This window comes from Prenolepis imparis, unplaced genomic scaffold (genome assembly GCF_030444845.1).
Source record: "Prenolepis imparis isolate NDT839.2.m4 unplaced genomic scaffold, iyPreImpa1.0 SCAF_512, whole genome shotgun sequence".
NCBI lineage: Eukaryota > Metazoa > Arthropoda > Insecta > Hymenoptera > Formicidae > Prenolepis > Prenolepis imparis.
Window position 1 is genome coordinate 7978 of NW_028141670.1, and position 11833 is coordinate 19810.

An 11833-nucleotide genomic window follows, 5' to 3' on the forward strand; every position below is an offset into this window, starting at 1 on the left:
ACTGACCTACCGTTTTGCCCAACACGCGATAAGCCGCCAGGCAAGCGGGAAGATAAGCTTCTCGCAACGCTATACAACAAGAAGCGATATTTGATACACTACCGCAACCTGCAGCAATGCACGCGTCACGGCCTTCGCGTTGCAAAAATACATCGCATATTACAATTCGCGCAATCTCCATGGCTTCGAAATTATATCGAACTTAATACGCAATTTAGAACGCAAGCAAAAAATGATTTTGAAAAAAATTTATATAAATTGATGAATAATGCAGTATTCGGCAAAACGATGGAAAATGTGCGTAATCGGGTTGATGTAAAACTTATCACACATTGGGAAGGAAGATACGGTGCAGAGGCAATGATTGCGAAACCAAATTTCCACAGTAGAAGCATCTTTTCTGAAAATCTAATCGCTGTCGAATTACGCAAACTCGAGGTAAAATTTTATAAACCAATTTATGTCGACATCTCCAAAATATGTTTATACGAATTTCATCATGAGTACATGTCACCGCTGTATCGTGACAGATGCCGGGTAATGTACACCGACACAGACAGTGTCCATCAGTGTCCTAATATACCACATCGAATGCGAAGATGTGTACAAGAATATAAAGCGCAACCTCGACAAATTTGATACGAGCGATTACACTGCGGACAATGTGTACGGTATACCGCTCGTGAATAAAAAGGTACTCGGTCTAATGAAAGATGAAAACAACGGTGTGATTATGACCGAATTTGTAGGGCTTAGAGCAAAAATGTATGCCTTGCGAGTGGATGGCAAGAAAGATACAAAAAAGGTTAAAGGTGTCAAGAGTAACGTTGTCGCGAGAACGATAACGTTTGATGATTATACGCGGTGTTTGAATGAAGAGATTGTAATGACACGTAGTCAGTCATGTATAAGATCGAAATTGCATGAAGTATACACCATTCGCGAGACAAAAATTGCTCTAAGTCCTCACGATGACAAGCGGTATATCATATCTGAAACCACTGATACATTACCATGGGGACATTATAAAATACCTTTGTAAATAATATTTGTTGTAATATATTTTGTATAAATATGTATATTATATGTATATTTGTATGTATAAAATTATTAGATAAATATATTGTAAAATAAACAGTGTACAGATATTTTAAATAAATGTTTATAATACATTATTTTTATGAATCCATGAGTTGTGAGATTTATCCAGTCCCAACCATTTCACATAAACATCATCGCCTTTTTTCCGCAAAATCTTTTCCACGAGATATACATCGGGATTTGCAACATGATGTAACTCGTACTCGTAGAATCCTCCGGCGACGGAATTTCCGCGCGAATCTTCAAGTATATATGTCGCAGGATTAGTTTTCTGCACTTTGATAATTTTAAATATTTCGGTAGTCCAATTTGGTGTAAAACCTTTTTCGAAGATGGTCTTGAATTTACTCACGCGTACCTGACAGCCTACTTTGAATCTTGCCGGAGCAGCAATTTTTACGTTACTGTATATCGTATTTAAAAGTTTTTCGGCAATCTCCGGAGTAACATCGATAGGTTTCATGCCGATAGTGCGATGTTTTCGCGCATTGTACTCTGCAACGAGTCGGAACAGCGCGTCGATCCACTTGTAATTGCCATTAAGTGTAAACATTTTCCACATATTGTTCTTTAAAGTACGATTAAATCGTTCCACCACTGAGGCTTTCATAACAGAATACGTCGAGTAATGATTGATGTTGTGTTTTTTTTACGAGTTTCTGCACATTTGCATTGTAAAATTCTTTTCCTCTATCGGTTTGTATGTTTCTCGGACATCTCTTGCTATCTCGAATTATCTCGGCGATAGCGTCAGCTGTTTCGCGTCCGCTCTTATTCTTGAGCGGCACGGCCCATGCATACTTGCTCAACACATCGATGACGGTGAGTATGTAATTGTATCCTTTGTTGACTCTTGCATAAGGACACATCTCAACCACGTCAGCTTGCCACAGGTCGTCGTATCCACATACTATGACGCGTCTACGCGGAAAATTTTTTCTCGCTGGAGCGTGCAATTCCTCCACGAGTAGCTGCTTTTCAGAGGTGTTTGATCGAGGCATAGTTGTAATAATGTGCTATAATTTTCACGTACAGTTCTTTATGTATCTTTTGATGTAGTCTGCGTTACAGCCATTTTATCCAGCGTTAATAATAGCGCCTGCATATTCTTATCAAGCCTGATTATTTTTTTCTCAATTTCTTTCTGTTGATCTCTCAAAAGCTTGACACTCGCTTCGACATATCGTTTGTTAGCTGCATCATTATCATTTTCCGGTTGCGCTACACGTCGTATCTTGCGCGACCTTGCGTCATAGCCGGAGGTTGTTAGACACAGAGTGTTATCGCGCACGTAATTTCTTAGTAATCCATTCCATTGATAATATGAATTATTATTCGACGTTCCAAGTGATAATCCAAATTTATTAATCGACATTTCGATACCACTAATATTGACAGACTGACTCGTATCGTGGATGTATAACTTATTTTATAATAATACCAGCTTCGTAAAGTTCCTCGATAATCGACAATATTTCATTGCCGTGGGCGTTGTTGCCGGCTTGACGTGAAGCTTCGATCAATCGCAGACGATCTACCAACTCGTTGGGATCATTCCAATGCACGTAATCAATCTTATTATTGTTTAAGGTCATAGCACGCGGTATACCTTTTCCAGATTTTTTATCAGAGAATAATGGTGCGATTATATATTTATATTTGTATCCCTTGTTACCTAATACTGGCTGATTCACATTACCATTTCGTCTGTGCGCATTTGTTCTTATTAATATACTTTTGTAGTTCTGCAAGTCATTTGCAGTATATATTTCATCGTCGGGAATTCTCTTGAAAACCAACTCGTAAAGACCTGCTGTTCCAACGTACTTTGATCCATCGATAATTATATTATCATTTTTATCCACATCGAAATTTTTATTACCGAGCGTCATTCCTTTGTCGATAAATTTAACACCGTATACGTAATCCATCTTGGAATTTTTATTTTGACTCAATATAGCTGCCACATATTTTTGAGCAAGTGGACCCAGGTGATTTCGCAATGAATTTTGACCCTCAGATGTTTGTAATGAATGTTGAATTGATGTCACAAGCGATTCAAGTGAAGTCTCGAAAATTTCCTCGATAGACGTCTTATCATGCAATAATTGCCTTGGTTGTACATCTTGTATCGGAGTAGAAGTAGTGGCATCCAATAATTGTTGCATTCGCCTGCTTTTTATTCGCTTTGGAGTGGAAGTTATAACGCTCAATGATATATTTGATCGCTTTGTTTTAAACTCTTTTTTCTCTCCGAGCATACTCGATGGTTCGATCTTTTCTTCACCATACTCAACACCGACTGTATTTTCAACAAGCTGTTTCAGAGGTTCAGAGATTGGTTTAAAATGCCTCTCCAATGCATCGTCCTCCTCCATTTTACCAGTTTTCAAGAAACGATATTTTTTACGGATTGAATCGCTCGTTTTCGCAATCTCTCTCACAATCTTTTCACGGTCGTTATTCATCATGTTGCAATTTAGACGTTGCTCGATCAATGTGTCGAAAACGACTAACTGCTTTGTGGTATTGCAAATTCATTAAATCCTTTTCTGTATCGTCCATTAGTCAGCGGACTGTCCTTGTCAATCGCCGCGAATTCATATTTATGTTGCCAACATTTCTGGCAAAAAGCGCGAAAATTATCGTAAGACATCTGTATTTACGTGATCGTTGTACACATGTTTCAAGTTTGTCCCATCTTGTTTAAATAAAATTAATAAGTTTGCATTGTCACGGATAAGATGCTTGGGTATCTTGGCATACGTTTGACAAATATAGAAACAGTCAACGCTCGAGTGTCGTCCCATTGCAAAGTACTCTCTTATCATATTTTGCTTGTCGCATGCCACGTCATCAAAGATAAAAATGGAATTCGGAAGCGCCTTACTCGGTGGAATGACATCGCTATTATTAGAGAATGTAAAATAACCAATTTCTTCTATCGGTGATAGCAAATTTTCCAAATATTGATATTTCGGTTGTTGAAGCGATTTCGAGTAAACGTACATGTTCTCGAAGCGAACACCATACGGGCTTTCTATCAAACTAATCAACGTGTTAGTTTTACCGCAATTCGAGGGGCCGCAGATGATACTGCGTATAGTATTTGGTAGCATGTTTCCATGTCTGCGTATTTCTTTATCCAACATTAACCGTGTTTTATCGTCAAAATTTGTAACTTTGATTATCGTCGATTGCTGAACGAACCGCATGTTTTCTCTCGAATGAATGAATGAGTCATGGAGAGCCTATTTATAGCTGCGCGGAACCATGAATCGCTCAGTACCGAAAAAATGTTTGTTCTGCTAACAAGTGCTTCCGATATTCACGGTTTAAGCGCCGAACAGCTGCAATTTGTACCAAAAGCATTTTTATTGCAATATGAAAATCACATTCACTACGTGTGGGATAAGCTTCCGGAACACATAAAGGCGGATCCAGAGATTCAGACCTGTCGCCGCTGTTTCAAACATTACAATCGACCGTGGCAGCAAACGCACATCGACGGTCCAGCGCCGATGATAAAGGATTGCAGCGAATGTCAACGAAAATAGGTAGTGGTCTCTTTAATCGCGCGATAAACGCACTTCCGATCGAATTCCATATCCCCGGCTATCAGTTTTGCGGTCCGGGGACTCATTTGGAAAAGCGATTGGCTAGAGGTGATCGAGGTATTAATCCATTGGATGCCGCGTGTCGCGAGCATGACATTGCATATTCTCAAAGCAACGCCCTCAGAGAACGACACGTTGCTGATAATATACTCGCTGCGAAAGCGCGAAAACGTATTACTGCGAGAGATTCGACTCTTGGTGAAAGAGCAGCCGCTACGACTGTTTGGGCAGCTATGAAAGCAAAGACAAAATTCGGTATCTTTTTTATATTTGATTTGTCTAATTATTCTATACATAAAAGTATTATCGAACACTAAATATTTTACGAAATATTTTTTATTTTATATCAAAATATGTTAGATTATGTAAAATATCTCGTAAACCGTTCAATTATTGACTTTTATCCTTATAATTTTGTATGCAGAATGTTACAAGGAATCAATTAACATAAATACTTAGAATAATCCATATAAAATAATCAAGTTGACTTTAAAATGACCTTGAAAATTGTCTTCTACAAACATTTCTGTATATATATTATATTATATATTATAAGATGCGTATTCTCCTGCAAATTACTGTCGAGAGTATCTCTTCGAGAGTGATTCTTGCAAATAGACATATATCCTTTTAGATATTTGAAGAATATGTTTATTTGCGAGATTCATTCTGCGAGAGCAACGAGAAAGTGGACACCCCGTTACATATACACTGAAAAAAAAGATTATTTAATTCAACTAATATTTAATTGAATACGTTCAAATAAATCATTTATTTGAAAGTAAATAATATTGATTTGATTTGACAAATATTTATTTGATATAAGAAAATCCTTTTCAAAGCAAATAAATATTTATTTGTTTCAAATAAATGATTTATTTGAACGTATTCAACTAAATATTAGTTGAATTAAATAATCTTTTTTTTCAGTGTATTTATTCAATTAGTTATAAACTGTACCGGCCAAAATTATATCATTTTATGATTTTTTCAGCATAATTTGTTTTAAAGTGCACGGACCTCTACACGAATCATAACATGTTTTGAAGGACGGTATAACATATATTGAATTATAATTCAATGTTATACCAACCTTCAAAACATGTTATGATTTGATAGAGATCCGTGCACTTTAAAACCAAGTTATGTTGAAAAAATCAAAAGGTGATATAATTTTGGCCGGTACTGTATATTTAGTAACACACACACACACACACACACACACACACACACACACACACGCACGCACGCACGCACGCACGTAATTTAATTAAATAGCGTACATTTTGTAAATTTTGCATTATTTTTATATGGAGAAAACGTATTTTAACATTTTTTTTATTTAAACATATTCTCTTTATGTTTCTCATACTTTTCAATGTGTCAACAATAAACAGCGATATATGTTTATAAAATAAAAAAATGGAATATTTTTCTCGTTCGTTATATACATGATATAAAGGTATAGAGTTTAACAATGTTTATACATACTTTCTAGTGAAATCTGTATAAATTTATCGGTAGAATATTATGGAATATATTTATTCGTCAATAAAGAAAGAAATCTCTAATAAAACGTAATGTACAATATTATTTTTGTCCAACATTTTTATTATTATGTCGACAAAACGATAAACGCCCGATATAGCTATATATGAACAGATAATAAAATTCATTTGAATCAATTTATATAAAATATGTGTCAGTTAGTAAAATCATTACTTTACGAATTACTTCGACGTATGATGTAATAATGAGATTCACAGTTTTTTTAATGATAAATGCATATACTTATTACCTATAAAAATCATGTGAATGTTATTGTATTGTGCAAATATAATAAAATTGTATATATATATTATATATATTTCATGTTTGATAATATAAATAATATATAAAATTTTTTTCTGTTTGTACAAAAATATATAAAACAAAAAATTTAATGTATTTATATTATCAAACATGAAATATATAATGGCATACAATTTTATTATATTTGCACAATACAATAACATTCACATGATTTTTATAGGTAATAAGTATATGCATTTATCATTAAAAAAAACTGTGAATCTCATTATTACATCATACGTCGAAGTAATTCGTAAAGTAATGATTTTACTAACTGACACATATTTTATATAAATTGATTCAAATGAATTTTATTATCTGTTCATATATAGCTACAAAATGTTCTTAAAAAATATTCTTACTGTAAATGGAAAAGATAAATTGTATACAGTATATATATATGAGAGAGAGAGAGAGGGGAGAGGGAGAGGGAGAGAGAGGGAGAGAGGGAGAGAGGGAGAGAGGGAGAGAGGGAGAGAGGGAGAGAGGGAGAGAGGGAGAGAGGGAGAGAGGGAGAGAGGGAGAGAGGGAGAGAGGGAGAGAGGGAGAGAGGGAGAGAGGGAGAGAGGGAGAGAGGGAGAGAGGGAGAGAGGGAGAGAGGGAGAGAGGGAGAGAGAGAGAGAGATTGATTGATTGATTTCTATTTATTTAGCCTTCTCAGCTATTTATATACATTAGTGTGCTCCTTAGAGCCTTACATATGTTTGCCAGCAACATTAACAATTTTTACATTTCCTACATTTATATTATATTATCTATATACATTTCCTTCTACCTTACTATTTATCATTTCTAATATCATTTTATTTCAATTCTTTTATATCCTTTTCCCTATTCATTTATTTCTGTTTATTACTTATTTTCATCAGCATTATTTATTTACAATCCAAGTTTTGATCTCTCTTTTAAATTGTTTCAAACTACTAATCATTCTCATATTGTGCGGTACCTTATTATACATTTCAATTCCAGCGTACATAATACTTTTCTGCGCTGCTGTTGTTTTCCTATATTTAATGCTTAGGTTTTCGGATTGCCTTGTTATTCGTCCAGTAATTTCTCCTACTTTTCTTCCTCGTTCCGTTTCCTTTTCCATGCCCATTTCATTGATCATTTTATAAATGAATACTAACACATTATATTCTATTCTTTGTCTTATTGACATAAACTGTAGCGCTTCCAACATCCTTTTTATACTCGTGTATTTGCTGACTTGTAGAATCGTTCTCATTGCTCTATTCTGTGCTTTCTGTAATTTCTCTATCTCCGTCTCACCCATATTTATCATTATCGTTGAGCAGTATTCAAAATGTGGCGCTATGATAGCTTTGTATATCGTGCACCGTGCATATGTCGATACATAATTTCCTATTCTGTTTAGAAAACTAATTTTCTTTCCTATTTTTTTTAGAGTGTATTCACACTGTTGTTTAAATAATAATCGGTCGTCTATCAAAACACCTAAGTATTTCATTGTGTCTACAATATCAATTTTTGTCCCGTTTTGTGTTTTCACTTCTATTTTTCGTGGTATTATTTTTCTCGTTCCTCTTATTATCATTCCCTTTGTTTTATCCGCATTCATTTTTAAGCAGTTCCTGTTCAACCAATCCTCCATCTTATGTAAAGCCTTCTGCAACTTGTTTTCAACTTCACTTATGCTAATCCCTGTTGTATATATTATTGTGTCGTCTGCAAATAGTCTAATTTCTGTATCTTCTGTTCTTGCCTGTATAATATCGTTGATATATATTATAAATAAGATCGGGCCTAAGACCGATCCTTGTGGTACACCATATTCAGTCTCATATGCATCGGACCATTCCTTATCATATTTCAATATTTGATACCTCTCACTTACATATGATTTAAACCATTTCAATACTGTTCCATCTATTCCGTATTTATGCATCTTATTTATCAATATCTTCCTATTTACTGTTTCAAAAGCTCTTTTCAAATCTAAAAATAACACTCCTACTAATTTATTTTCACTTACTGCAATTTTCCATTGATCCACTGCAATCTGGATAGCCGTTTCACAACAGTAGTTTTTTCTAAAACCCGACTGATTTTCAGTTAATATATTGTTTTCTTTTATACAATCCTCTAGCTGTTTCTTTATTACTATTTCTAGTATTTTTTCATAGATCGGTAGTTTGTTGATTGGTCTGAAATCGCTGACTTTAACTGCATTTGGTTTCTTAGGTATCGGCAGGACGTTTGATATTTTCCATGACCTTGGGCATATTCCTTCTCTTAGTGATGAATTTATTATTTCCAACAAATCTTCCTTTATTACACAGTAAATCTTTTTTATTATTTCTGTCGATATCCCTTCTTTAGTGCCTTGCTTATTTGGTAGTTCCGTTACGATTTTTTGTAATTCCTTCTCTCTAATTTCTTCGAAGCTTCCCCATTTAACATTTCCTTCTTGTTGCGTTATAGATTGATTTTCACAGTTTGCTTGATATTTTGCTGGTATGCTTTGTATAATTTCCTTTATACTTTCAATATAATATGTATTAAATTTGTTTATTATTTGCTTTTCGTTATTTATTTTCACTTCTGTTCCTTCAAATTCTAATTCATGTAGTTTACATTTTCCCGTGTCTTTTCCCTTTATTATTTCTTTTAGCGTTTTCCACATTTTTGTCGCATCAGTTTTATTGGAATCAATCATTTGTTCATAATATTCTTTCTTTTTCTTTCTAATCAAACTAACTGCTTGATTTTTATACCATTTAAACATTTCCCAATCTTCTGCTTTCCCTGTCTGTTTTGCTTTCTTATATGCTAAGTCCCTATGCGTAGTTGCTCCTTTAATTTCGTTCGTATACCATTTATTATTATACCATTTATGTGGTATCTTAACATTTTTCTTAGGTGCCGTATTATTTAGAACTGTAATAATATTATCCACTAACTGATCGGCTTTTTCTTCTGTTGATCTATTTGCCATTGTTTCTTCTGAATTTTGTGTATTACTATTCCAATGTCTTTCAAATTCCTCTTTTGAAAAATGTTTGAAATCTCTCAACATGTAATTTCTCCATCCTTTTGTTTCCCTCTTCTTCCTTCTTCTTTTGATGTGTATCCACGCATGATCCGTTATTGTTTGCGTATACTGCACATTTGCTTCTATTTCTATATTCGCGAAAACTAGATCAATTAATGTCCGGCTCTTCTCTGTGACTCGTGTTGGATCTTTAATATATTGTTTCATTCCTATTTCAACTAATGCTCTTTTTAATTTTTTTGAATAATAATTTTCTATTAACATATCAATATTGAAGTCTCCCATTATAATACATTCCCCTTTGATAGTCAATTCTTCTCCTAATTCTTCTACAAACTGTATAAATTCCGCCTCGGTTGCCTTCGGTGAGTGATAAATCCCAGTTATCGATCCAGTATATATTTCCTCTTTTATCCATACTGTTATGCACCAGTAGTTCCCTGGTAGCTTTCTACTTTTTACCTCTTTAATCTTTATTTCATCTCTAACATATATTACAACACCTCCCGTGTCTCTTGATTCTGCATTGCATCTCATTATTGTATATCCTTTAATATTAACTTCATTGTCCTCGATGTCATTAGTTATGCGGGTTTCTGTTAATACTACTATCGCGGGTTTGTAACATTCCATAACTTGCGCCTCAATTTCATCCTTGTGTGCGATTAAGCTTCTCGCATTAGAGCATAAGAAAAGTTCTTTATCTTCCATTAATTGCTATTCCTCCACGCCTTGAATTTTCCTTCGTTCTTCTTCTACTTTTTTTAAATAACTTGGGCATTTTCTATCCAACGCTTCATGATCCGCTTTTATTGTTCTATCATTATATGTTTCAATTTTGTGTGTGCAATTAATACATCTTTTTATTGTTTCCTCACATTGCTTGGAATTATGATGTCCCGCACATCGCTTACATCTTTCTTCCTTTCCACAATATTTTGCTATATGGTTAAATCCCCAGCAATTGAAACATCTCATTACACTTACAAAGTCATACACCCTGCATTTATTCCATCCGATGTTTATCTTTCCTGTTCTTATTAATTTTTTGTGATTTTCAGCATCTATTTCCAATATTAATTTTCCTGTTTTTTCTTTTCCTTCTCCGATTTTTTGTCTTTTTAGTATCCTCATCTTGAATCCATTTATTTTTGTATCGATATCATTTTGTTTTGTTATCGCATCTATCAGTTTCTCATCGTCTTCCTCCATTTCTTCTTCACGTACTCCAACTATCTGTATTTTCGGGTTTTTCTGTTGTACCGTTACTACCATCATTTTCTCTCCTACCGCGGCTTCTACTGATGTTTTTAAGGCGTTCATCTCTTTTTTGCTATCACATCCAATGATTACCTTTCCATTATTTCCTTTTGTTATTCTCGATACTCCTATCGGTAGAGATTTTATGTTTACATTTTCCATCACTTCTTTCTTTGTTATTTCACTTTCTTGCATAATTTTCGGTTTTATTACAATAACGTTATTCTTTCTTTTATCCTTCGCTATTTCGGCGTAACTCTGCGTTCTATTCTCTTTCTCCGCTGATCTTGTCATATCAATTATCATCCTCTTCATGTCTTCCATTTCTTTCTTTATTATTCCTATTTCTTCCTTGACCGTTTCTCTGATTGTTTCCTTTACTATTTCTGTAATCTGCTTCTTACCAATTATTTCATTTCTCATCATACGCACCACTTTCATAATCTCATTCACAGTTTCTGCCAGTATCTCCGTATTTTCTGTATTTTCTGCTCCTACCACATTCCTCTTTCTTACATCATTGCCTTCATTTCCCTTTATACTGTTACTCTCCTTCGACCTTTTAAGACTTTCTCTGTCTCCATTACATGGTACGACCTCCTTGTTCCGATTATAAATCTTATGTAGTTGTACGCATCCCGGATGAAATATTTTTGCACATGGAATGCATCTTATCACCTCTATTTTAATTTCTTTCCTACATGCTCTACATGTCCAATCCTCTTCGGTTTTCTCGGTCATGCTCTTATCTATATTAGTAGTTGTTAAATCTATAGTAGTAGCAGACCTTCTCATCGTCGGGCGCCGGGCTCCCCGCCTATCTACGCTACTGCCCGTCTGTCTCTTTTTACCTATCGATGCCCGCCAGCGACTTTAATACACATATGACTAGGTCAAGTAAACATACGATACACATTCAGCGACATCCAAGCAGCCTTTCCACAGACTCTCCGAGCAATCCAATCTAACGTCCAGCCGACCAACT

At 34.7% G+C, this 11833-nt stretch overlaps 2 protein-coding genes across 2 annotated transcripts; both read right to left on the reverse strand.

Annotated features, from left to right (window-relative positions):
- Positions 1 to 6512: 6512 nt before the first annotated feature.
- On the reverse strand, positions 6513 to 10299 carry LOC145948640 (uncharacterized). Its single transcript, XM_083058266.1, has 3 exons — positions 9311 to 10299; positions 7607 to 9076; positions 6513 to 6516 (listed from the first exon to the last, which is right to left on the reverse strand). Exons 1-3 carry the CDS (start codon positions 10297 to 10299, stop codon positions 6513 to 6515), a joined length of 2463 nt encoding a protein of 820 aa, XP_082914392.1.
- LOC145948641 (uncharacterized) lies at positions 9754 to 11629 on the reverse strand. The gene has a single exon (XM_083058268.1). The coding sequence runs from the start codon at positions 11587 to 11589 to the stop codon at positions 10306 to 10308; it is 1284 nt and encodes a 427-aa protein (XP_082914394.1). The 5' UTR covers positions 11590 to 11629; the 3' UTR covers positions 9754 to 10305.
- Between the last annotated feature and the right edge of the window lie 204 nt (positions 11630 to 11833).